This window comes from Mycotypha africana (genome assembly GCF_025528875.1).
Source record: "Mycotypha africana strain NRRL 2978 chromosome Unknown BDF20scaffold_3, whole genome shotgun sequence".
NCBI classification, from domain to species: Eukaryota; Fungi; Mucoromycota; class Mucoromycetes; order Mucorales; family Mycotyphaceae; genus Mycotypha; species Mycotypha africana.
In genome coordinates, this window is record NW_026515727.1 from 2406659 (window position 1) to 2432304 (window position 25646).

Here is a 25646-nt window from a genome sequence, read left to right on the forward strand (position 1 = left end):
AGAAGTTTTTTTTTTTTTGGAGATTCACACAGCAACGACAGCAACCGGAATTTAAAATACGTCATCTTCATTGTCAGTTTTATTCGGTAACACACTGTAGACCTCTTCTAATAACAGTAACTTTTTTTTCTCCAGAAAAAGCTGGCCTTTCGCATATTCTTTCAAACCATAATGAATAATATCATTAGTGACGCTGTGTTTGTAAAATTGCTCAATATCACTTTTTAAATGGGTATCGACACGTTGGAATCTTTGAAGGTGGTAATCTTCTATCGAGCGGGACTATAATTGATTATGTCAGCAACATCAACTAATCAGATCAAAATAAGTATCCTCTACTGTACCTCTTCAAGTATCGCAATCGCTTCACTGGCTTTATCTCGGTCAATATGAATAGATGATTTCAGTCGTTCTAAATTACGTAAACTCGATTCTGTATGTTTTCGACTGGAAATATAATCCGATAGTGCCTTAAGTCTTCGATGCATAGCATTCTTTGTTAAACAAGTAAGGGTTTCCGCGTTAGTAAAAGGCAATATTCAGTTCGTTTGAAACAGCTAGTATACCTGTGTCGCTTCACAATTTTTCGTTTCATATTCTAGTTCTTCGCCTAATGTTTCTCTTGTAGCAGAAATCTGAAAGAAAAAGCCATGATTAAACAATGTTCAGAATATCTCGATGAACTCACATTGAAGCTGCTTACTTGTGTCTTTTCCAAATCATGATACTGCTGTAACCCTTTGGCTAATTTCTTGTAGACCCTATATAAATGCACCTATTAACCACTCATAAAGTAAATATCAATGATATTTCATGCGATGTCTTACATAAATAGGTCCGGATTTCTTTCCAAACCTCCATAAGATACGTAAGAAGCTGACAAATTTATCCATTGATCTACAAAAGTTTGCCGCCTTTGTAATAATTTGTTCAAATTAGTGCTTACTAGACTCATAAATTGATGAGAGTCATTTAGCAATTGATCATCGCGTATGAAACACGGCTCCATATCATCTTTCGAAACCAGTAAAAATGAAGAAGGCGAAGGAGTCGCTGCAGCAATAGCCGTATTTGATGCTGAAGATTTGTATTTCAATAATTGATATTGCTTTGCTGAAGGTTTAAACTGTTGTAAATATTTGTAGTTACAAATCATATAAATGTTAGTGTTTGCGCTCAATTGACGCACAGTCATCAAAGCAAAATTTACCCCAATTTCACTTTCTACAAATTCTTTCAAAATTTTACTTTGTTTAACTCTTTCATGCTGTGAAACTCTGTTTAACCAGATCTGTAGTCTTTCATAGTTATTCTCGGTATGACCTTCTGTTAGCACAGACGGTTGTTCCTGCTGTGAATGTTGTTGCAACTGCTCTTCAAAAGGCAGTCGGATAGTAAACCACCAATGCTTACTCACCAGCTGCCCAACGTTATTGAATCTTGGTACAGGGCAATCCGGTAAAGTAGGTAAAAGTACATCGTCTAACGTCGCCTCCAGATAGTAATGTAGTCTTTTCAATTCACTATAATATCGGGGAATTCGTTTATGTTTATGTTTATATTGTGGTAAATCTGTCTGTTATATGTAAAAGAAAAGGGCATCAAACTAAGTATACAGATTAAGTCATCTCGTTCTTTACAGGTATGTGTGTCCGTTTTACATCAAATTGATAAGAAACTTTACGTTCACTTCTATCCAGAAAACAGGATCTTTACGTTTATAATCTACATTTGTTATGAACAACTCGATTTTACACGACGATTCGAGCATTTCTTCTTTTCGGAAGGATAGACGATATTGTAAAAGGGAAAAAAGTAGAAAAAGAAAAGAAAAATTAAAAATACAAAAGTGACAATAAAAGATTGTGCAAAATTAATCTAGAAGTTAAGTCATGTTATGATTATTTCTCCCGCGAGTTGGATGTACTGTGTCTACTAAATCTCTAAACTGTTGGATGGTTGCGTTCCCTCTAATGATTGCTCTTTCTATGATTACGGTATCCTCCGAGAGCACTGTAACAGGCGGTTCATTTGCTGTTGCTGGCGTAACAGATTTCGGTTCAACGTCGAAATCCAAAAGCTCAAACCAAGTTTTGTCGTTACTAAATGAATATGTACGTCAGGAACATTTATTATTCGAGCAACATTTGATGTTAGAGATGCGTAACTTACTCATGAACGGAGACTACACATTTACTCCTATTAAAGGTGAGCCACCAAACACCTTTTACACCGGTTACCAAGTCATACATGAACTTTCCAGTTTTGATATCCCAAATTTTCAATCCACCCTCTGAACCAGAAATAACCTTCTCTTCGTCATGTTTGAAACAAGTAATAGCTCCTTCATGCCCATGTTTACCAGACAGCACATGCTCACAAACACCTGTATTCGGATCCCATACTCTTAAGGTACGATCAGCAGCAGCACTCACCAGATAATTAGGGGTTAACCCTAGGAGTCCCACAAGTATACTATGTCCATCAAGCTTGTGTAGGCATTCACCTGTCATATAGTCCCAAATATACACAACGCTGTCCATACTTCCACTCATACATTGTTGGCGAGGGGGATCAATGACAACAGAATAGACATTGCTTGTGTGGCCTTCCATACGATGGAGTAAACGACCCGTATCCAGACTCCAAACACCTACTGTATTATCGTAACTGCCACTAATAAGTGTATTGCCATAAGCAGCGATAGACCGGACAGAATTAGTATGGCCCACCATAAGAAATTTAAACCAAGGGTTCGTTCCTTCACCAACAAAAAGATTTTCATCATTATTGTCATTGTTCGTGGATGGATCACGATTCTCATCGTTCATAACGAGCTCATCGTCCCCTTCGTCATTGTTGTCTTCTTCTGGACCTATTTCCATTTCTTCCTCCCCTTCTCCGTCTGCCGTTGAGTTATGATTCGCAATATTTGTATGGGTGAGAACCGTATCACTGATAATTTCATCGCCTTTTGTAAACTCAACTTGACTCTCATTATCTAACTCGGGTAATCTCCACACTCGTATCGACGAGTCTCTCGCACCTGTCACGATCAATGGCTCACTTGGTTCTTTTTTTCCGCTGGACGTCACTACAGGCATCACAATTAGCAAGCACCTTACTGTTGAAGTGTGGCCTTTAAAAACATGTGTACACTTTCGTTTGCTCAAATCCCATACACGGACGGTTCGGTCCACAGACCCACTAACCAACGTATTGCCTACGTATTGTAAAGCCCATACACCGCCATCATGGCCCGATAAGGTAAATCGTTGACGCTGCGGATCTTTTGTAGAATAGACATTAATCAAAGAGTCTGTTGCACCAGAAACAATTTTATGCTCGTCAAATTGTAACGAAGTAACAATGTTATCTGTATGGCCGGCAAATGCTGTACGCTTGAACCGGCCGTATTTCCAATTCATTTTAAGAACGTATTGCGACCGATAAGCACTTTTGTAGTCGATAAAAGAGTGGTGGTGATGCTTATTTAGATGCTCATGAGGGGACAATTGGAGTGCTGAGAGTGGGGAAGATGTTGTGGTTGGGGCATTGGTTTGCGATGATGTAATATGAAAGGAGAGGTTATCTGTTGTTGTTTTCGTTGATGTTGTTGTGGGTATAACAAATCCGTCTTGTAGTAACAAGCGATACCATGTCTGTTGATCATAATCAATCAAAACATTCCATATTTTACTTACACGTGACGCTTCACATAAAGATTGTACGTCTAAATAGCTGATAATCTGTAGACGTAATTCATAAGGCAATGATGCCAAAAAATCTCTTTTCAAAATGGGATGTATAAGACTGCTGGCAAGCTGTAATGTAGATTTTCTTGATTTTTTTATCAGACTTGATAAAATGGAAGACTGAAGTTCAGGGCTCCAAGTTTCATAAGATTTTGCTAAATGGGGAAGCTGTTGTAATAAATAAGGCATTGGTACGTCAGCATTATTGGTATCTGTATTAATTGTTGTAGGGGGTATAGCGCTGAATAAGGCTGCATCCTACGTTAAATAAGGAAAAATTAATTTGAGTAATAGCTCCTTTCTGCTCGACCGTATTGAAAAAAGAGTGTCAACCTACGTTTGGGGCTTGTTCAGAGGTATCGGTTGACGTTGCGTTCAAATATGAAGATGAGGATGAAGATGATGTGTTATACAAGTGCTGTTCTTCGGGTCTATAATTCAGAGTTATTTGTACAATCGATGAAGCATTTTGTTGGAATGTCGCTGACTCTGGCATCTTCAGCGCTATCAAAAAAAGAACAGATGATGATATCTTCGAATATAGGAAGAAACAAAGAAAGTAAAAGAGGGCGTCACATATCACACTTGACGGGAGATAAAACGAAATTATGCAAAAAAGACATATTCGAACTATTTTCAAAAGAAATAAGACTTTTTCATTAAATAAAATTGGACAAATTTGGCAATTTGTTTTAGACACTTCCTAGAATAAAATCGGATTGATGGCAGCTGTTCAACCTAAATCACCCTTAGGAGTGGGAGCATAGCAGCCTAAATAACCTTTCTTTTACATATTTCCCTCTTAGAGCCCCTTTTGAAGAGCTAAAATATAGACCTTATTGAGCGTAAAGCTCTGCTTGCAGATTCTGTTGAGCTTACGGAAACAGATAACTTTTACGCCATTCCAATATGTCAAACAGTAATAGAGCGATAAATGTTGTCAGAAAAATGCTGTCATCTAACTACTCTCACTTTTCCCTTTCCTTTATTTTTTCTCCATCTTTTTCTTTCTTTCTTAAAAGTTACTTAGATTCGTATACTTTTATGTCACGGCATAAGCTCTATGCCGAAGCTGCTCTCGATGATGAAACTGCCGAAAATTGAGAGAAGATTGAGAAGTATGAATTCCTAGTATTGCTTATGTCTACTGAAAACTTATAATATACTGTAAATATTGTATTAGGCCAAAAAACCAAAGATTCCGAAAGCGTTGTTAAAGGTAAGAAACGCGCAAAAACCGAGCGGAAAGCATCTTCCAGCATAAACACTACCAAGTGCAAGTCATGTGGAGAACTCGGACATGGAAGCAAAAGAAGTCCATTATGCCTCAATCATGAATGGACATTGGAGGAAACAATAACAAGGCAATTGTGTAGTTTTGAAAGGTTCACTATTTCAGTGCCGTTAGAAACTTTTGTTACGAATCCTGCCAATTTTGTCCCTGCCATGAACGTGTGTTGGAAAAGTCAGCCTTTCTGCGAACAGTGGTAGTCAAGGCTCAATTCATTGTCAACCATTACATTCTTACGTATCATAAGCATGTAACAAACGCGTTGTTCGAGCAAAACTTCTGGTATACTGTCTGTCGAGTCGTCTATGGAAGTGCCAGAATTGAAGATGTGGAGGCTCGTTACCTTGAAATGACAGGTTTCGCAGAGACATATTATACGCTCTTGATACATTATCATGAAGTCAATCTTTCAGTATATTGTGGTTATTTGGCATATTACGGCCAGATTGTATCGTCAGCATGTATCACTTTGGCCACAACATATGAAAACTATTATGTTGAGAACTTTGAAGACACGGTGGCAAAATACTTTATCTATTATCGTCGCCTTTATTACCCTGTAAGTATTACCAATGAATATATATATTTAAGTACACCAAATTGACAACCATAACCATGTAGGGTTTCAATGTTGGCCCTATCAAAGACCTTGTTTATAATGAGCTCCTTGATTACATTTTTCTTCAGCCAGCCGGCCAACTTATGGTCATGGAAGACCTGGCCCATTTTGTCGTCAATCACAAAGCGCCACAGCGAATGTGGTTGTCTCCCCTCGATGGGAGACTTAAAGATTCTACAGGAAGTAAGTCTACATTTTATCAATAATATATCCAAAAATATTGTACTCAAATCCCAATTTTTTTGTTCTTTAATCTGAAAATCACTTCAATGCTGTCCGAAACTGAACCGAAAAGACTGTAAAAGGACGCTACCCATACACTTAGCAAAATTAGCGTCACGACTATAAATATGTCTTTCATCCAAATCTTGTTGCTATTGTGCAGTGAAAGGGTGATATACGAAAGGAATCGGATTTGTTATAGAATACGATTTTTGTAGTCATTCTATCCGCCGTTCATCGACAGCCTTTTTCGAGGGCAGAACGCTTAGGTAAAATAATTGCTTAAAAACCAAATTGATGGAACAAAGACCATTTTTGACTTTATTTACGAGCTTTGTCTATCAAACATATAGTATACTTGGTCCCGAATTGAATGCTTTTCTGTCTTTTGACAAACTTATGCAAGGTACAACAAGCGTTGCAGGTAAAAAAAGATGCCTTCTATAGTCAATCAAAAGCTAAAGATATTCAGCTGCTGATCTTTTGACGATAGGCTTCTTACAATTTCATTAATATTATCAATATTGGGTTCCCTTGATGAGATTTCAGAGAGCATATATTTACAAGAAGTTCAATTTTGATTCATAACCAAAAACTCCTTTTGTTTACTTTGTACAAAAGGATTATATTTATATACATAACCACAAGGTTTACACAAGTAAATTTACAACTAGATTTCGGATGATGAGAACGCTGAAGATCGTTGAGCCAAATTTCTAAAGGTTATGAAGTCACTACTATTACTGCTAATACTACTGCGTTTCCCATTGCTATTAATGTTGTTGATACGACCATTATTATTACTGGCGGTCATCATGGTGGACATGGACAACAGATTATCACCGGAAAGAGTACGCATACTGGCTCTTTTGACAGCCCTGTTTCTTTCGACCAGATAATCCTTATAATCTCTCCATAATTTGAATGGAAATGTAATGACACGTTTACACCATTTCATTATATAAATAATGACCCAAACTAACAAAGCAAAAGCTGATATAATGATGGTTATTATCACTCAGTCCTTCATACGTAGACCAGTTATAAAATAAATTAGTTACCTGTCAATAAATAGGACAAAAGAGCATAACCAGTATCTATATAAGGATTCTTAGCTCTTTTTGACAAAATATACTCGATATCAACTTCCAATTTTTTGAGCGCAGAATAATGCGACTCCGGGATATCTTTGATGTAGGTATCCATTCTACTTCTGAAGTCATCTATATCCAGTTGTACATCCTCAACGAGTTCCTCTGTATGTTGCAGAAATGTTTTGAAGTCCATCAATTCTTTCTGGAGATTATCGATCAATTGGTCTATTTCAGACTGTCTTTCTTCAAACGGGTCATGCATAAAAGTGTTTGACAACGTATCGGCTATTGAATGGCGTCCAGATATGAACGTGGAATGAGCCTGCCTGTTACTATCACTAAACGCTTGTTGCTGCTGCTGTTTAAATGATATTGGCTGACCACTACTATAACTGCGATAATGATGCAAATGGATTAAATCTTTGGTAGGTCGAAGAATAAGTCCGTCCTCTTCTATCGATGAAGAAGACGATGCTGAAGATGATATGGTATAAATAGATGATGATGAGGGTCGAACACTATAACTTTCGAGTTCTTTTGTAGTTGATAGAGATGTGTCAGTAAAAGAAGATGATGTGCTTATTGCTGGTTGAGAGTAAGTGCGAGGTAACTTTGATTTTCGATCATTGTTGGGTATAAAATATTTATTACTGGTATTGCTGAATCCATCGTATAGTTGGAGCGATTCAAGTGTGTCCAAATGTTCCTGTAGAAAGTCCTGAAAATAAACAAGAATGTAAGCCATAGTATGAATCAGATAGATGTACTTCAGTGTATTTACCATGGACTCGTTTTTGAGGGTTCCTAGCGTTTCAAGTCGGCTTTCAACTACCTTCAAAATGTCTCGAATCTCTTCTTGCGTGTTCAATTCTTCCTCCTTGTCGTCGTCGTCGTCGTCGTCGTCATCGTCGTCATCGTCGTCATCGTCTTCATCGTCTTCATCGTTATTTCGCTTGTAAACATCTATAGGAGCTGTTGCTTGTATTGATCCTTCACTTTTTGCCTTTTTATTTAAAAACAGAAAAACCTGAATATCCAAAAGGGAATTGTCTGGTTTTAATTGCAATAGTTTTTTGAAGTCTAGATTGTCTGCTACTGTAGTCGTCAACACAGCAATATCTCTAACAGGATTGGTGTGATAGTCCAATTCAGATGCATTTCCACCAATTAATAAATCACGCAAGAGAACATAGTTGTTTATATTTCCGGTATCAAGCTTGCATTCTGCTGCTGCTGTTGTTGGAGCAGCCACCTCCTCATCTATAGCCAGCTGTAATGGCTGCAGAGAGTTACTACCATCACTATTATCCTTTTTCAATCTGACCGTCAGTTTTCTGTGAACTACTTTTCCATTTTGCTCGTAGGCATCTACCAATGCCCTGACTTCTTTAGGTAAACTTTCATAATCAAACATAAATATATGCTGCTCTTCCTTCTTCGCTAATTCGTTATCATCAACTTTATTCCGGTTCAAATCAGCAATATCACCATCCTCATCATCTTTTGAAGATATTGATGGTTCTCGATTGTTCGTGATAGTCATTATTGGGGGTCGTAAGAATGGGTGGTTAAACACATGATCTTTGTCTGGAATGGGTATTGTCGGCGTCATAATCTCTTTTGCCTTTATAGAGTTCGATGAAGAGACTTTATTGTTGTCCAAACTACTTTGATCGTCTGATATATTTGAACTAGATTCATCACCTTTCACAAAGAATTGCTGAAAATGTTGAGATACGTTGGTAGGCACATCCATTATATCACTACTATTAGTGCCCATTGAATGACTTGGAGACGAAACATATGAGAAAGAAGATGATTGCTTATCTTTACTGTCAGCATGCGAAGTGGGATGTAAAACTGACTTCGTATGTCTGTGCTGTTGTTGAGGATGAGGGTGTTCTCTGTTAGTTTTGCTAGAACCTCGATGAAGTCCAGACAAATGTAACTGAGAAGAAGTTGATATATCGGGTAAATGGACAGCCATTTCAGTTAGTTTCAGAATATCCTCATCAGAGACCGTATTGAGTAGCTTCTCTTTGTTGTTGTTGCTTGCCGCATCAACGCTTGATACTGGCTTGTTTTTATGGTGTTTTTCGGACATATGGTCCAGTGTGGATGTATTTTCGCAGTAATCAATTGATTTGGAAGGCTTTAGTTGTACCATACCCATATTATCAAGCCAGCCTCGACTGCTACTATTGCTAACACCTTGGCTATCATTGTTATCGGCGATAGCAGAGTTTGAAACTGAGGATGTGAAGATTGATGCTGCTGTGGAAGATGAAGCCGATCGACTTCGACTGTGGATTCTCTGCTGCTTTCTCTGTTGCTTTTTGTTCTTTTTTACGTCATGCTCCGAACTAGTTGAATCCATCATTCGAGGAATGAAAAGTGTAGTAGGGACGATGACTGTGTGAATAATTGAATGAGCAGTTGTGATAAAGAAAGAGCAAAAGGTAATTGTGGTTTCTTTTTTTGAGTAACCGCCTCCCAAATAGAAAGATAAAACCCTCAAATATGCATTTATGGATAAAACTGCCATTTTTTTGCTTTTTCTTTATTTTTTATTTTTTTCCTCTCCACTATTCCACCTTATTCTATTATATCTCATGTTTTTGAGAAAAAGGAAGCCTGTAAATACCAATGATGATCATAAGATAACTGATATACCAGCAATCACGCCATCGTTATCTGCAACTGCAACTGCAGCAACAACACCAGACAGTAGCAGTAGCGAGGGAGACACGACAGAGCTTTCACCAGAAGATATTTTATCAGACGCTGCACATCTATTCTACCATCAAATGGAGCGACAACCCTTCTATCGTAAAAAGAGGTTCAATTTTTTCGTAGGGATTGGTATCGGTCTATTAGCTATGTGGGCTGCTTCAACAACACCCGCTGCTCAAACAACTTTAAACGATTTACAAGATTTTCTATTACTGCAATTGGCCGATATCGATTTGCAAAGTATTTTACCTCAGCATGATATGGTAGATGAATTTTTGGGTAATTTTACCAGTTTTATCAAACCCACGCCAGCAACGGAGATTTCATTTATGCCTGCATCCGAGTTCAAGTGAGTTGATATGGCACACATGCTTTTTGCATATGTATCCTCCTTTGATGACTACTATTTTATGCTTACAATTTGACTGTTGGGGTTCGAAAAAAAAACTGTATTTTACTTTTTTGACGCTGTATTATAGAGAGCAACTCGGTCTGAAACCACATTTTCCAGTTGTCATGGTGCCTGGTATTGTTTCTTCAGGCTTAGAAAGTTGGTCAACTGAGGAACATGCAAGAAAGTACTTCAGAAAAAGAATGTGGGGATCAATGTGTAAGAGTTATCTATTGAATCATATCTGCGTAGAAACACGACTTTTAAATTGCCATATCTACATTTGCGATTAACACATAGCTATGATTCGCTCGGTACTATTAAACAAGGAAGACTGGATACGAAACATCATGCTGGATCCCGTGACAGGATTGGATCCACCGTGCTGTAAAGTTCGTGCGGTTCAAGGCGTAGAGGCTGCCGACTATTTTATCACGGGCTATTGGGTTTGGGCGAAGATTATTGAAAACCTCGCTACCATTGGCTATGATACAAATACCATGTATTTCGCTTCTTATGACTGGCGACTTTCTTTCCATAACCTGGAAGTAAGAGATCACTATTTCTCCATGCTCAAATCTAAAATTGAATTCTTTAAAATGGCCACTGGTGGTTTGAAGTCCGTGGTTGTTACACACTCAATGGGTAAAATAATGAGAAAATGGTGATGCAAAGCGAGTTTTCTCAAACTTACCTTATTGATGTCGAACTAATTCTTTGCTACAATTATAGGCAGCTGCGTATTCCCTTACTTCTTAAAATGGGTTGAGAATGATTCTGGCGGTAAAGGAGGACCTACCTGGGTTGATGATCATATCGAGTCCTTTGTCAACATTGGTGGCCCCTTGATGGGCGTCCCTAAAGCAGTAACTTCTCTTCTTTCCGGTGAAACTCATGACACCATGGCGCTAGGTAGTTTCGGTGCCTATGTTTTAGAAAAGTTCTTCTCACGTCGAGAGCGAGTACGTATTATGCGTTCATGGTTTGGAGGCTCGTCTATGATTCCGAAAGGCGGTGAAGCGGTATGGGGACGACGGGATTTTGCCCCTGATGATGAAGAAGACGAAAAATATGAATCGTTCGGTAATATGGTGTCCTTTGTTCCTCATCCAGCAGGCATTGACGAAAATTCCACCGCTATACCCAGTTCGGCCAAAGATCCTCTTCTAAAGAATTATACTGTGGATGGCGCGATCGACTTATTGCTGAAAAATGCAGATGCGAATTTTGAAGAGCAGCTTGCTAAAAATTATTCATTTGGTGTTACAACGGATGAAAAGCAGCTTTTGAAGAATGAGGATGATCATACAAAGTGGTCTAGTCCTTTGGAATCGAGGTTGCCAGTAGCACCGAATATGAAGATTTACTGTATGTATGGGACGGGTGTGCCTACAGAAAGAAGTTATTACTACGCAGCAGCCGATGAAGCAGCGGAACAGACATGCAGGGATGATGAAACAATCGAAACATCCTGTGTAGAAGGGGCCGAAGATTGTAGCAGTGATGATAATGAGGAAGATATTACAGTGTCAATAAGTGAAGATGAAAGCAATAAAACAGCTAAGAAAAAACGCCATCATCATTTACGGGATTTGATGAAGGAGCAAACACCGTCTACACGTTTGGTAAAAAAGCATAATCTGTTTAATATGCCTATTCTAATGTTTACTAAGCGTAATATTATTTTAGTATATCGATGCTAGTGTAAACAATCCGGTTCGACGCATTGAAACTGGTATAAGATTTTCTGACGGGTAAATACCTATCCAATTCATATCCCTAATTAAAAAACATAGCACTAACATCCTTCTAAATTCATATATTTTGAATTTTTCTTCTTTTTTCGCTGTTGTATGTTGTAGCGATGGTACAGTGCCATTATTATCACTTGGGTATATGTGCGCTCCATCGGGTGGTTGGAGGAAACATGCTGAGTTATACAATCCGGGTCACAGTGAAGTTATTTTGCGTGAATATAAACATGAGCAAAGTCCCAGTAAATTAGACGTTAGGGGTGGATATAAAGCTGCAGATCATATTGATATTTTGGGAAATTGGGAGATGACTGTAAGTTAATTTTGAAGGGCTAGCATTTTCTCACGGCATATACGAGAGGGTATTGTACTCATGATAACTTTTTGTATAGCTGGATTTACTATCATTGGTCTCTGGAAAGGCTGAAAACGTAACCGAGAGAATATATTCGCCAATTGAAGAGTACGCAAAGAAAGTTCAATTGCCATGAAATGAATCATTACGTTATATTCGATGAAACACGTTTTTTAATATTCCCTGTTCTACTGTAATTGAAACTTTGAGACTTGCATACTTCTGTCTCTGCAAAAGTTTGTATAACTATCATTCGTCGCTGTTATTTTACTTGTTTACGTTTTATAATATGTAATACTTAAATTTTATGCATTTAACAATGCCTATAATATAACATTAATTCTGCGTACACTTACCTCAAGCTCAATGCAATAATCAATGTCTGTGCGCGCAACTCTAACCTAATTTTAAAAGGTTGCAGTTTGTAGGTAGTAATTTTCGACTCTTGGCATAAACCATGAATTCTCCTGAGATAACTGTAATGAATCCAGATTGACTAAATCAAAGTCGAGCTGGACAAATGGCTGGGAGAATTACTCCTGTAATGTTCAATGTATTTATCAGTATATTAATCCTGTGTACTACAGAAGCCAAACAAGTCATTTACTCTACGTAATCCAAAATCCATTCAAGAATATAATGCTCAATTTCAGGGAAAAGAAATCATTCCCAATTTTTTTATTCTTCGATTGTGCTTTCTACGCTTATGCTTTGACCATTTTCTATAGAGTCGCTAAAAAACCATATTCATAATCCATCTATATATCTTTTGGTGTTGGAGGTAATGTTAATCTTTCAAAACCGGTAATGATATAAATGAAGGAGTCAGTTTTCATTCATTTTAGAGTGTTTATCATAGACACAGACCGGAAGCTATATCATAGTAATGTAAGGCTTTCAATTTTTTGATCTGTTTCTTATGTTATAGAAAAAAAAAAGAAAAACCTTTGAAGATTGAGATAAAATTTATGAAAAATCGAAGTAAAGGTGAGGATTACAGCTTAACTACATGTATTCAAATTAACCTTTCTATTACTTAAAATACATTTCTATACTTTAAAACATTAATGGCATTAAGCCAAATATACTTGTCGCAATAAATTAAATCAAATTGACCTGAATGATGTTTCTCTTTTCGTTTAGGTTCTATACAAATTCTTTTATACTTCTATTTCAAAAAAATATGGCAAATCCTTTGTTTTTTGTTTTTTGATAAGGTAGTAGGTTTAGGAGAGGGTCTAAGAGGTCGGCTGCATTAGGATCAAAGGAAGGTCAAGTTGGTTATGGAAGTTTGTGTCATTGCAAAAGGTGAACTCTAATACTTTGCTCATAAAATGGCTTTTCATTTTCTCTATGTCTTTCTACCATACTTTTTCATGTGTTTTATATTTCTTTTACTCTGGATCAATAACCAATATACCTTCTCTCGAAGTGTAATGACACATTACTAAAAACGATTCTTTATTTAATATATGAAAAAAGAGGCTATTTATATATTTATATGTATTCCTTTTATGATTGATCATTCATATACTTCGTTCTTTTCGATTGATTGCTAGGTAAGAATATATTGACTGGGGCTACATTTCTCTCTGGTGATTCGACGAAAATTATTTGAAGCATAAGCACAGACTTCCACACGATCATACTTATAAGATTGCTCAATATGAGACAATGTGATTTTGTTGCAAGTTTCACTGCGAACTCTCTCCAGGCATAAAGATTTAAAACACTTTTTCAAAGTTGATTTAACTCTACCAAAGAGCTTACCAAGCTGAAATTCCCAACCTTGTGTCCTACAAAGTAGTTTTCATATCTGAACAATTGAACTATATAAGCAGATCTGCCAGCGAAATCAAAATAAATAAGTTGGTCGTCAGTGTCTCGATTGAAAAGATGGATGTCATTCAAAATACAGCTGTTGATCCTGAGATTTTTATTTTGTTGTTGTAATAATGTAGTTGTAGTGGAATTTGGCTTTTTGAATTCAATAGAGCATATTTCTACATCGTCAACATCAGTGTCAGTGCCAAGATCAGTTGCAACGAGGATATCAACTCTTTCTTCCATAAGTAATTTCGACTTCGTTTATTAGTTGCATTCTTTGTGTTGCTACAGACACCATTTCGCCTTCTTTCGATATCACGCTCGTATCATCCAGAAGAGGCCGTAAAGCACCAGGAAATGCATGCAAATAAAATGATTCAGAGAGTTTTGGCTCTCTCTTGTACTGTTTCATGATTTTAAGACTAAGAATAATGTTGAATATTATACATAATAAATAAACAATATGTGAAAAATATTACATGGCATCAATCGTTGATAATAGTTTATACGCTTCACAACTTTTATTAGTTTCTTCTGCTTTTCTAGTATCAATGAAGTCCAATATTCTGTCCATGGTATTGCTATTGAAATTTAAAGATGTTTCAGTTCTTTGTCACTACGCATATATAACAGTGTTATACAGTTTATTAACTTTAGATTCGGACAACACACACAAAATTTTTAGACGATAAGGAAATTAAGTTTAAGCGGATGTAAGATAATAGTAGACCATTAAGAATAAAATGTTAGACAGTTTGCACAACACTAGAAAGTATAAGGTTTTCATTCTTTTTACCTGTAATTATCAAACTGGGTTCGTTCCAGCGATGTTGAGGGAGAGGAAGATTTTATATTTTTGTCCGCGTGAATTCTTTTGGCCTTCCTAAAGCCTTCCAAATAGCACAACTAATTTTCATCATATTCTTAGCAGCATTGACGTCTCGATTCCACAGTATATGGCATGTCTTACAAACAAGTATACTGCAGGTCTCAACGCCTTTCAACCTCTCCAAAGTATCGTTCGAACAGCAGGAGCATATTCTGGATGTCTTGTATTCATCAATTTCAAGTACTACCAAGTCTCCGCTTGCTTCACGTCGCTTTAGTGCACGCCACAAAACACCCACCGTTCCACATCGGTGACCCTTCAATGCGACATTGTCTTTAGCGAACATACCATTACCAAATACAATGAGAGGCACTTTTTTGACATCACCGACACTGAAAGGTTGGGGCCTCCATTTGGCATTTGAACTACTATTACAAAAAACATGTTACTTTCTATAAGTTGTTGATGATGATTGCTTATGAACTTTACCTATCTTTCTTATCTAATTCCATTTTAACTTCTGGCGTCCCTTCTTTTATACTCTTTTTCTCTGGTGCTCCTTTCTTCTTCTTTTTTCTTCTTTTCTGAGAAACCGCCTTGCCATTGTTCTTCTTCTTTGAACCCTTCTTTTCTTTTTCTTCTCTCTTCTTCAATCTGAGATCCCCATTATACTTTGTACTGCCATTAACTAGCATATTTACCATTTTGGCTGCTGCACGTTTCCGTCCTTAGTATAAATGAAATCGATCTTTGGCAGTGTCATCACCGTAGAAAGAAAACAAGACTTCCAAGTGCTGTAGGATGTATGCTGCATAACAGTGATATTGGGCTTTGGAGCCTGTCTTGGCAGTTGGTATATCACTTTCGATGTTCTTTATGGTACCAGCTTTCTTCTTCTCTAGCCTTGCAGAGTACCTGGTGCTACCAGTCATATGGTAGTATTCTTTGGTAGAACAGCTTCGCACCTGGTGCTTCGTTACGTCTATCCCAATTGCTGCTGTGAAAACGTCTCTTCTACCAGGATCAATGAAGCAGGGTCTATAACCAGATTCGACTTCGGCATAATCAAAATCTTCCAAAGTCAACCGATGGTCTTCGATGGTTTTCTCTTCTTTTGATTTCCTCTTCTTACTAAAAATAAAGTCGACAGTGAAGCCATCCGAGCGGACGATATTACGGAATAGGGTCTCTTGGCTTGTCTTGAGGTCATTCAAACTGTTGTCACAAAAAATGAAATTCAGTAAATACCAATGTCAACATTTCTGCCAAACCTTTTTTTTTTTTTTTTTTTACCTATCAAATCCCATCTTTTTGAAGCTGAACACTTGATAAAACTTTTCGAGTTGATTTGTATAGCCTTTTGGAGCTGTACCGGGAAACATGAATGGGAGGAGCGAGTTGACGCTTATGGAGATGAAACGCCAATGGAGCGAAGGCAGAGGGAAAGGGAAGAAGCGCTTCGGTAACGGTAATCTACGGACATCGTAAGCTGCATGTTCGTCATGTTCCTTTTCATACGAGGATAGGATGTGCCATAATGCTTTGGTAAACTTGGCGGGATCGGATGATAAGGAAAGCAGCGTAACCTTTTCCGTTATAAGTTTCTCAAAGCTTTTGCATAGCATCTCTATCTTGCTTTTGTCTTCTTTACTAAGCATGATTCTATCAGGCCAGTTGGGTTCGCCTTTGCAAATTACTTGGTAGCAGTATTCTTTTGATATTTCCACTGCGTCGGTCTTCTTCATGCTCTGATTATTATAAAGCAAATACAAATGGTTAGAAACTAAGAAATCGAAATTATAGTAGTGATAACAATACGCACAACAAACATGTTTTGCAGCTTATAGGTTAGATATTTAAGCACTCGTTGTTCAAAAAGCTCAACAATAGAGTTAGTATACGAAACGCTTATCTCCTTGGCGGCTTCTGTGAGACAGTGGCTGTAACCTTTAGTGAAACTCTGACTGATTACTATTGTCGGATGCTTTTCCTTAAAGTCATCAAAATAATTTTTGATGTCGTCGTTCAGCGCCTTCTTGTGAGTAACCTTTTTGCCCGTAACGAGTTGTCCAACAGAATACCAAAATTGCTGTGTGAAGACTTCTGAAGGAATGGCATTCTTATTATGCACGAGGTAGGCATTAACAAATAGCTGGCAGCGAAACACTATAGCTCTGATGTCCTTGCAGCAGGAGATGACCTTTTCCTTGAACTTTTCACGAAACTGTGGTAAAACGGCACTGTCGATAGGAAGCTTCCTCGCAAAAACAGTAGAATCATGGCCAAGGACAGATGAAATGGCCTCGTCCTTTGATTGTATGTGATTAGGACAAAGAGGCGAACGAGGAGAAGCATGGTCATCATTCCCACAACTGGAACACTCTACAGCCTGTGATGCTGTTCTCTTCTTTTTCACTGCTTTCTTCTCTGCTTTAACACTGGCGCTCTGTTTTCTCTTCTTATTGCGAGTCCCAACTATATGTGGAAGAGATGGTCTATTACTTGGCTTGTGTGGCTAAAGGCAGGTCGAGGCTCAACTTACCATCATCGGCGGATATAGCTTTATGGTACTTGCATCCCGGGTAATTTTTATTAAAGTGACCCAAATCATTACAGTCCTTACATTTGGTATGCTCTGAAAAGTGTACAATAAGGTTACTAATGTCTCAAACTACACATTGTATAGTGATATGCCATTACCGGGCGGATTTTCCTTCTTGGTATGATTTTCTTTCACTGAATTGATTTTATCTATGATGATTGTCTTGTACATGTGTGTAGAAAATAACGTTGGTTTGAAGGTAATGAAGTGAAAGAAAAAAAGAAGATAAGAAAATAATTGAAAAAGGTGAAAGATAAGAATGATCACTAAATTTTGGCAACATAACATGTCGTTTAACAACATTTATAATAACAGTATGATTTACGCGTTTAATGTCACATTTAAAAATACGCAGATATTAAAAAATTTGATCCGATACAGTAATTTAGCGTTGGATTTAACAAAGCTGCCATATGAATGGAGAGTACAAACCAGATTTTTGAGACGTCTACTCAAACCTTCAAATTTGGCACAGAGCTCCTGTCTTGCAGCTTCAATTGTTGTCAAAGGTCTCGCATCAAATAATGCTATAAGAAACTCAGTATGTTCTGCAAAAAGCTTCTTTGGTCGAGAGATGCCGGTTCTTGGCTTGCTACCAGGAAGGACTGTACCATCACTAACATTCCACTGATCTGAAAACTTATAAGCGGTGAACCTCGGAATGTCACACTCAACCGCAGCTTTGGGAACTGTAAGCCCAGCCTCTTGGATTAAGTGAATCAACCGTCTAATGCTGTGCTCACTATATTGCTTGCGCTTCTTGGACTTATCCGTTAATGCGACAGTGCTGAATTCTGTTGTTAATTCTTCAACAGTTTCTTCCATTTTCGCATCATCGACTACAGGGCGCCGCGCGCTGCATCTCATCATAGTCGACGATCTTCTCAATTTGCCCGAAAGTAACAGCAATTTCATCCAAGTCCATAGCAAAAGTATTTTCGGAAAGCATAGGCTCACTTGCAGGATTATAATTTATGTAATCCATGTTGCAGGGATGTGTTTATTTTAAAGCAAAAGAAATCTACTCAAAATATCTCGTCTACCATAAAAGCCTACTTCGTCTAAAATCAAAAATCTATAGTCCACTAAAAGAAAAAGAAACGTCCCAATTAAGGTACCGACTTCGTCCACAAAATTTTCGAAATCGTCTCTTATGAAACCTAAAATACTGTAATACTCACTGTAATCTCCGACGAGGAAAGAGAGCTACTTGCTGACGTAACATGTGAGCGACCAAATCACTCATTTACCAAAAATGGAAATAGTTAAACTCCGATTAGTCGAGCCGATCTCACAGAAATGCCATTTCTCAAACAAAAAACTATTTTGCTATTCCGTTGATAGTTCGCGGAATCTTTCATCGAAAATTGTCTGCGTAATCAATTTTCCCATTGGGGATTAAAAAATGAGAAATCTAGTCTATGTATAATGATGAGAATTGTCAACCATAATGACAACAAATAGATAGATAGGGACATTGGCGAAATTAAATGCCATAAACGGTGAGATTCTGAAACATACGACTAGATCATTCTGTAAACATTTTTCTAGTTTTTTATTATAGTTTAACATTAGGATGAATAAATAAATAATTGATGAGGTATAAATCTATTTCTTTATTGCTTTTCCAATTCTTCCATATCAATGTCAGAATAACCTAATAAGGTCAACACATATTTCAAACTCTTTTGATTAATACGCGCCCTGGCTTGAGCTTGTACCCGAGGTTTAGCATTGAAAGCGATGCCTAGACTAGCCTTGTTTAACATCCATAAGTCATTGGCACCATCGCCCACGGCAATCACTTGCCTCAAAGAAAGCCCTTCCGCTTGTGCAATGACCTCGAGTAATTCTGCTTTACGAATACCGTCCACAATGGGGCCAATCGTTCTACCCGTCAGTGTAAGTCCATCAGCAGATACTTCAAGCTAAAGGATAAAAGAGGAAACACAAGTTTGTCAGTGGAACGCGGAAAATAACAGTACGCTCTCCAAACAATAACATTTACATGGTTGGCGAAGGCATAATCTAATCCTAATTCTGATTTTACGTATGATGCCAAAGGCATGAATCCACCACTAATTACTGCCAACTTGAATCCCAACTTCTTCAAAGCTCTACATAAGTATTTGGCTCCTTCTGTGAATATCAAAATTTGCTTAACCTCCTCCAACACTTGTACACTCGTTCCAGCAAGAAGGGCAACACGGCGTCTTAAAGATTCTTTAAAGTCAATCTCACCGTTCATGGCCAACTCAGTGATCGCTGAAACTTGTTCTACAACACCAGCATATCTTGCTATTTCGTCAATCACTTCTTGATAAATCAGCGTTGAATCCATATCAAAGACCACCAATCTTTTATTCTTACGATACACATCATCTTTTTGAAATGCAATATCAGTTCCTTCACGAGTGGACAGCTCAATGAGTTCACTACGTAAATTATCCATAATAGTTTCAAGAGGGACACTGAGGCGCAAATCAACACAAGATAATAAGGATGGTTTGTTGAGGCGTGTCCATTTCTCAATTGAAATACGATGTTTCAATAATAGCAATGTAAAATTGTTCAAAAATGCAGCAGAAAGGCCATTTTGATTGAAAAGTGTTGCAGCATACTTGACACGTTGTGAGTAAGGTGCTTCTTCCAACGAAGAAGGAACAGTGTAAATAGGTGACAAAGGTTTCTCCAAAACTGTCGATGCTGATTTCGGATCAGCTGTTTGTCGATCACTTGATTGATGGCGTACAACAGGTTCTATGGCTTGAGAATCTGGTATATCATATGTTAAAATTGCATCCCATTTTTTAGCAGCCTCAGCTAAGTCCCGAAACATCGCTACGTTATCCTCTTGCAATGTTATCAGCACACCAAATGTAACTTGGTGGTAGAGACGAGATAGCATTACATCGTCAATATCACATGGATGACGAGCCAAACAAGACAGCACAGCGCCGACAATGTCTGTACCATGGGGACCTGATAAAGAGACTAGTACTTTTTGATTTGGGCCGATAAAGGCAGGCGGTAAGGCTTTGGCAGAGGCGTGTTGTATTTGCGAAGATCGACTGCGTACAGGTCGAGTTGAAGGTGGCGGTAGTACATCCTTAACACCCTCTGTATATTGGTGTTGTTGCTGGATTTGACTCATAATCAACTTTTTGAATTGATTAAGTGCATTCGCTTTAACAAAAGAAAGTTGAGCAACACGTTGTAAATATGGCTCTGAAAGAGCTAAGCCAGAGTGCCGATCACTCTTTTTTAAAATTTTTGTAATGGCAGTGTAGTTGAGAAATACAAAACGCTCCAAGATGATGATCTGTCTGAGGTGGGCAACTGCTTCTGATTCAGGCAATAACACAATGACATTCTCATTGACCTTGTGCCCTTCCTTAATGATACGGGCTGATTCAACATCGAACCAATGACATACTTTGCTAACTTCGACTTCAAGTTGCTGGATGAACGTGACTAGACATGAGTTAAGCTGAGTCAGTCGATCAGAGACAATATCGGCAAAAGAACGCTTCTGTTCAACATCTGTAGTAGAGGACGATTTGATAGAATGTGGCAAAACATTGCTTTTCAAAAAGCCTTTCAATTGATTGTAGTCGATACAATAGTCAGCGTACGGAGAAGGTAAGTGTCTCTTCCTTTCCTCCAAAAAATTACCAAATTTCATAAAAAAATAAAACAAAGGGGGAAAGGAAACAAAAGGGATAGACCTCCCAATGTGTTTACAGCTTTTTTCCATAAAAACAGCGGCTATTGAATTACTTCTTGCGCTCCTCAACTTTTGAATTAGCAGTGTCTAACACGTAAGTCGCTGGTCCTATATCTATTCTCCTCGTTTTGGCTATTGAAGAAAGCATTGATAATAGGTTACTTATTATGAAACAATCTATCTTAGAAATGTACGAGTCTCGATTTTGTTGTCTGAGAAGAGTGCACGTACAGGTTGAATTCGCTAACATCTCTTTGTAGGTTTGTAACGGCTGCTTGGGTAAAGATATGGATGAAGCGAGGATTGTGGTGGGATCATCGATATACGGTATCAAAGATTGCAATGCGCTGGGAATGCGGCGAAGAATATGCTTTGATTTGCAGATTATATATGAAATAATAATGAGCATCCCGAAATATTTTCACGCAATCGCCATAACGAAAATGATGCTGCCACGCGCTAAATAATGAGTCATTATTCTGTGCTACCGAACGTTCTACGATTTAAGATGGGTATGCTGTGTTTCTTGTACAGTATGCTCACCTCGTTTTGGCTTTGTAACGCTTTGTCATTCAGTCTTATGGCTGCAACAGAATGTTAGTAAGCCAAGCATAAACGTGCCTTAAAATATTTAAAGTGAGGACCGCTAATTCATTCTCCAAACCGTGATCGTTACATTACAAACAGCTTGTCTTATCTCTGATTTTACCACATTTGGTAAATTAATATCTTTCTTGTTTTATAAGTGTCCGTATTACATAAAATTAAGAGAAAACTAAAAAAAAAAAAAAAAACTTGAGAGATAAGGGATGAACAAATTCATGATAAAAGGAATAAAATGTAATCCAAGTAAGCAGAGCTGCATTGGTTTAAGTATGCATGTACTTTATAGGCAAAACCTGAAAAATTGAGTTGACCATCACTCACTGAAGAGCTAGCTGTTCATAGGTCTCGTGGGCAATTCTTATATTGTTTCATAATATTATAACTAATCAGTACACCTAGTAATATTATGATTAGAAGAGCTTCAAATTGAAAAGACAGCGCCATGCTCAAAATTTTTGTCCATAAAATGGTACGATCTCTGTTTTGGCTGACGCTCATGTTATCAACCCGCTTTATCAATACGATTTATATGCTCGCAGCCTTCATGCTCTCAATGTGCGTGTTATCTGAGCTCCAACTATAGTGAAATGTTCCTTGCTCAAGATAAGGTAGCGTAAAGTATGTCGATTTTTGTTCAAGCTTCATTTATCGTAATGGGAAAGCAGTTGAATTCATATTAATGGAAATTCTCAATAAAACAGTTATACCTGAGAAAAGTGTAAATCATGAACTTCCTATGTATATTTATAACCTCCAATTGCACACAAAATGTCTTTAAGCAGAAAAGATAGTCTCGTATACTTGTGTTAAACGTATTGCGCGAATTCGTGCTATTCGAAACGATAGTATTCTGACATTGCGGAACGTTGAGTAAATTTTTTGCAATCAATTTTTATTCAGATATTATGTATATACAAAGAGATTATCAAAAAGGAAGAAATTGTTGATAAAGCGGAAGATTTAAGTTTAAGACGAGGGTGTCTCCGTCGTTGTTGTATCAGCATGTGTACTGAGATTATTCGGAGTAGATAAATGGGTTGCATAAGATTGTGAAGGTTGTTGCTGTGGTGGTTGGGTGTAGTTTTCGGTAGCCATACTAGAAGATGTTGCAGAAGACGAAGGCACTGTCATTGTAGCAACTGGTGGGTCACCAAATGCTCCTTGCCTTCTGATCTTTTCCATGAAACCTATTACACGAGCCAAATCCAAATCAGGTGGATCACTTTCGATAGCTAATGTTAAAGGCTCTACTAAGTCGTCTATCTTTTCAAGTGGTAAGTTACAGCAAGCTGCAATCAGTCGTTTGCATTGTAGTTCTCTTTCCATATATTCATGTTGCAAATTTTGGATTTCATGCTGTAACGCTTCATCATTCTTTTTGTATGCTGTGATAGTAGCCCTTAGTTTTTTTATATACTCTTCAACGGTTATTTGGTCTGCCGGATTATCAATGTCATCACCAAGGATGAGCTTATCTATATCTTTGTTCAAATTTATGGATGACTCAATCTCTTCCAGAGTAGGTAAGATTCTTTGAGATTGATTTTGGGGTTCTTTCTTTATATCTGCTTTCTCTTCGTCGTCTCTATTTTCCGCAGTTCCACCGTAATGATACATCAGCCACTCTAACTCTTTATATTGGTTCTGTATAATTGTTTCTATATGACGCGCCTTTTGCTGGGATTCCGCTAGCTGTTGGGACTGCTGTTGACGTTCTTCTAACCCTTTTCGCGTAGTATCTAATTCACTGGTCACTTCCTCCAAATCTTTCAATATACGTTGAAGTTCTTGTTCTTTTACCGCTAATTGATTACCATATTCATCATCCAGTGCATCTACAATCTTCTGCACGGCTATGCGATTGTCATAAAATCAATGACGCATTAAAAACTGATTATTCTATTTGTTTTCTTTTTTTTTGAGCAACTGTGGTAACTTACTTGCCATAATCTCCTTGCCTCTTTGGCTTGGCGCATAGGACCTTCTAGTAAAGTCGGATAGATTGCTCTGTTGATGATGCTGCTGCTGGATTGGAGTGTCAGATGTAGATTTAGCAGTCTCTCCAATTTCGGCATTTCTCAAATCGTTATGATCCGCAACACTGAGCTCGCTCAAGTTCGTTGTAGTGCTCGTTGCACCTGCATCTTCCAACATTTCCATTAAAGGCTTACACCCTAGTTTTGCTGCAACCATGTATGCTGTATCACCTAAAGCATCCTGCGCATCTAAAATATTCCTGAAATCTTCATCTACTGTTGCTGTTTCAGCGGACGCTTGATCCATATTTACTGTTGGCTTTATCTTACTAACGATATAATCCAACATTAATTTCATATAATAAACAGAAGCATGCATTCTACCTTGAATGCCAGCTGTCATGGCCGCATGATGTAACGCTGTCCTTTTCTTATTGTCCGTCACTGTTAAGGACTCCTTCAGTAAATCAAAAATCTCATCAAAGCAATGATGATCGAAATTGTTGACGACCATTACACCACGCATCAACGGAGTCTCACCGACGTAGTTCGTGCAAGCGATGTTAGCGCCTAGACCAACCAAGAGCTTTACGGTTTCAGAACGGGCCAGAGAAGTGGCCCAATGAAGAGCGGTATTTCCTTGGTCATCAATCACCATATCAATGTTAAAAGGCTGATCTTTGTTTTGTTGCTGTTGTAGCTGCTTTTGATGCTGACCGTTCAAGTAAGGCAAAATAGAATCAGGTTTATCTGATAAGAATATGGACATCAATAAGCTACGATGAGTGTTGCTGCTATTATCGTCATCTGACATTGCCGTCGTTGTATTTTTGGTCATGTGTTGTGATTGTTGCTGGTAAGAATAATTACCCATACTATGACCTGACGATAGAGGGGAAGGTTGACGTTGATATGAATTTGAAGCTATTATAGTCTGACCATCATAAACAGGAGTGGCAGGTTTAAATTTCTTTCGCGCTGGTGAGGTTATGGATCTGTGATTGTCATGTGTTGTATGAAGAGAAGACGGATTATCTGAAGGATTGTACGTTTGTGGAATAGGTGAGTGAGGTGTCTAATATAAAGTTTGGTTAGATGGGAGTAATATGCTCAACAAAGTCCAGCACTTACAATAGCTGCCGCTGAAGCTGCATTACCACTGGTAGAACTATTGTTACTTCTATTTCTATTAACACTGGCGGCATTTCCAGTAATGGCTGATAACTTTTTCTTTGCTAGTTTTGTCTGTTCTTTAGTTAACAAGCCTTCCACACGTTCACGTTGCGGTGTGTTGATGTCATCTATTTCAAAAAAGAGCAGAGGAGCCAGCGCATCTCGAACACCATATTTCTCTGCCAATTCGACACTTCTTTCATAAGGGATCCTATTTCAAAATTGTTCATCAATGCTCCATTGCTCCTCTCTATCAAAAGATGATGCTTTACCATGTTCCTTGATATTTTCCGTATCCTCCTTGCACTTTTTCATGTGTACCAGTCAACACTTCTTTCTCTAAAATTTTTGTTCGTTTTCCCTTTTCGATGTTGGCTACTTTTAGTATTTGAGTTGCATTCATATAGGAGTCATTTCGCCTTCTCATGACGGCCACTCCATTGACCACCATTTCAAAGACTGGGATGCCTGAATAGATTGCAGAATATATTTCGCCTACTTCGACCATTATATTTTACTGTAATTCAGAAGAAATGAGTAAGAATTCAAAACACAGAAAAAAAAAAAAATGAAATAGAATAAAATAAAAAAAAAAATATCTCCAGAAAAAAATCATGGAAATAGAAAAGAGAAATACGGAGAAAAAAGATACGCGTCTTCGCTTCTAACTGGTTAGACCAAAAAAGGGTTCT

At 37.8% G+C, this 25646-nt stretch overlaps 10 protein-coding genes across 10 annotated transcripts; 3 read left to right on the forward strand and 7 right to left on the reverse strand.

Annotated features, from left to right (window-relative positions):
- Nucleotides 1-1717: 1717 nt before the first annotated feature.
- BDF20DRAFT_408611 (WD40-repeat-containing domain protein) lies at nt 1718-4362 on the reverse strand. The gene is made up of 2 exons (XM_053075395.1): nt 4093-4362; nt 1718-4006 (listed from the first exon to the last, which is right to left on the reverse strand). The coding sequence occupies exon 2, from the start codon at nt 3942-3944 to the stop codon at nt 2169-2171; it is 1776 nt and encodes a 591-aa protein (XP_052938580.1). The 5' UTR covers nt 3945-4006; nt 4093-4362; the 3' UTR covers nt 1718-2168.
- Nucleotides 4363-5395: 1033 nt separating this feature from the next.
- BDF20DRAFT_999711 (uncharacterized protein) lies at nt 5396-6400 on the forward strand (the record flags this gene model as incomplete). The annotated part of the gene is made up of 5 exons (XM_053085491.1): nt 5396-5605; nt 5668-5848; nt 6090-6156; nt 6241-6311; nt 6381-6400. The coding sequence occupies 5 exons, from the start codon at nt 5396-5398 to the stop codon at nt 6398-6400; spliced, it is 549 nt and encodes a 182-aa protein (XP_052938581.1).
- A 36-nt stretch (nt 6401-6436) lies between these two features.
- BDF20DRAFT_999712 (uncharacterized protein) lies at nt 6437-9470 on the reverse strand. Its single transcript, XM_053085492.1, has 3 exons — nt 7763-9470; nt 6949-7699; nt 6437-6880 (listed from the first exon to the last, which is right to left on the reverse strand). The coding sequence occupies exons 1-3, from the start codon at nt 9359-9361 to the stop codon at nt 6558-6560; spliced, it is 2673 nt and encodes an 890-aa protein (XP_052938582.1). The 5' UTR covers nt 9362-9470; the 3' UTR covers nt 6437-6557.
- A 123-nt stretch (nt 9471-9593) lies between these two features.
- On the forward strand, nt 9594-12181 carry BDF20DRAFT_816471 (Lecithin:cholesterol acyltransferase-domain-containing protein; the record flags this gene model as incomplete). The annotated part of the gene is made up of 6 exons (XM_053077151.1): nt 9594-10063; nt 10194-10240; nt 10406-10750; nt 10838-11631; nt 11795-11859; nt 11968-12181. 6 exons carry the CDS (start codon nt 9594-9596, stop codon nt 12179-12181), a joined length of 1935 nt encoding a protein of 644 aa, XP_052938583.1.
- Nucleotides 12182-13769: 1588 nt separating this feature from the next.
- BDF20DRAFT_834272 (uncharacterized protein) lies at nt 13770-14615 on the reverse strand (the record flags this gene model as incomplete). Its single annotated transcript, XM_053078723.1, has 4 exons — nt 13770-13922; nt 13985-14296; nt 14337-14463; nt 14521-14615. The coding sequence occupies 4 exons, from the start codon at nt 14613-14615 to the stop codon at nt 13770-13772; spliced, it is 687 nt and encodes a 228-aa protein (XP_052938584.1).
- Nucleotides 14616-15210: 595 nt separating this feature from the next.
- BDF20DRAFT_861790 (uncharacterized protein) lies at nt 15211-15517 on the forward strand (the record flags this gene model as incomplete). The annotated part of the gene is made up of 1 exon (XM_053080591.1): nt 15211-15517. A coding segment is annotated over one exon (165 nt), but the record flags the coding sequence as incomplete, so codon positions are not given.
- A 642-nt stretch (nt 15518-16159) lies between these two features.
- Nucleotides 16160-17130, reverse strand: BDF20DRAFT_816670 (uncharacterized protein; the record flags this gene model as incomplete). The annotated part of the gene is made up of 2 exons (XM_053077179.1): nt 16160-16618; nt 16693-17130. Coding segments are annotated over 2 exons (897 nt in total), but the record flags the coding sequence as incomplete, so codon positions are not given.
- Nucleotides 17131-18000: 870 nt separating this feature from the next.
- Nucleotides 18001-18183, reverse strand: BDF20DRAFT_805594 (uncharacterized protein; the record flags this gene model as incomplete). Its single annotated transcript, XM_053076498.1, has 1 exon — nt 18001-18183. A coding segment is annotated over one exon (183 nt), but the record flags the coding sequence as incomplete, so codon positions are not given.
- A 905-nt stretch (nt 18184-19088) lies between these two features.
- BDF20DRAFT_815973 (HAD-like domain-containing protein) lies at nt 19089-21157 on the reverse strand (the record flags this gene model as incomplete). Its single annotated transcript, XM_053077123.1, has 2 exons — nt 19089-19400; nt 19481-21157. 2 exons carry the CDS (start codon nt 21155-21157, stop codon nt 19089-19091), a joined length of 1989 nt encoding a protein of 662 aa, XP_052938588.1.
- A 1514-nt stretch (nt 21158-22671) lies between these two features.
- On the reverse strand, nt 22672-25523 carry BDF20DRAFT_986628 (uncharacterized protein). Its single transcript, XM_053085223.1, has 4 exons — nt 25227-25523; nt 24913-25165; nt 23746-24856; nt 22672-23658 (listed from the first exon to the last, which is right to left on the reverse strand). The coding sequence occupies exons 1-4, from the start codon at nt 25460-25462 to the stop codon at nt 22772-22774; spliced, it is 2487 nt and encodes an 828-aa protein (XP_052938589.1). The 5' UTR covers nt 25463-25523; the 3' UTR covers nt 22672-22771.
- Nucleotides 25524-25646: the final 123 nt, after the last annotated feature.

Excerpts from the sequence above, each read along its gene's own strand:
- BDF20DRAFT_999712 (XM_053085492.1), bottom strand. The coding sequence starts at position 9,361 with ATGATGGATTCAACTAGTTCGGAGCATGACGTAAAAAAGAACAAAAAG. Across the intron at positions 7,700-7,762 it reads CCCTCAAAAACGAGTCCATG|GACTTTCTACAGGAACATTT; the intron begins GTAAATACACTG and ends GTTTATTTTCAG. Across the intron at positions 6,881-6,948 it reads TTTGTCCTATTTATTGACAG|CTTTTGCTTTGTTAGTTTGG; the intron begins GTAACTAATTTA and ends TCATTATATCAG.
- BDF20DRAFT_408611 (XM_053075395.1), bottom strand. The coding sequence starts at position 3,944 with ATGCCTTATTTATTACAACAGCTTCCCCATTTAGCAAAATCTTATGAA.
- BDF20DRAFT_986628 (XM_053085223.1), bottom strand. The coding sequence starts at position 25,462 with ATGGTCGAAGTAGGCGAAATATATTCTGCAATCTATTCAGGCATCCCA. Across the intron at positions 25,166-25,226 it reads GGAAAATATCAAGGAACATG|GATCCCTTATGAAAGAAGTG; the intron begins GTAAAGCATCAT and ends ATTTTGAAATAG. Across the intron at positions 24,857-24,912 it reads CAGCTTCAGCGGCAGCTATT|ACACCTCACTCACCTATTCC; the intron begins GTAAGTGCTGGA and ends ACTTTATATTAG.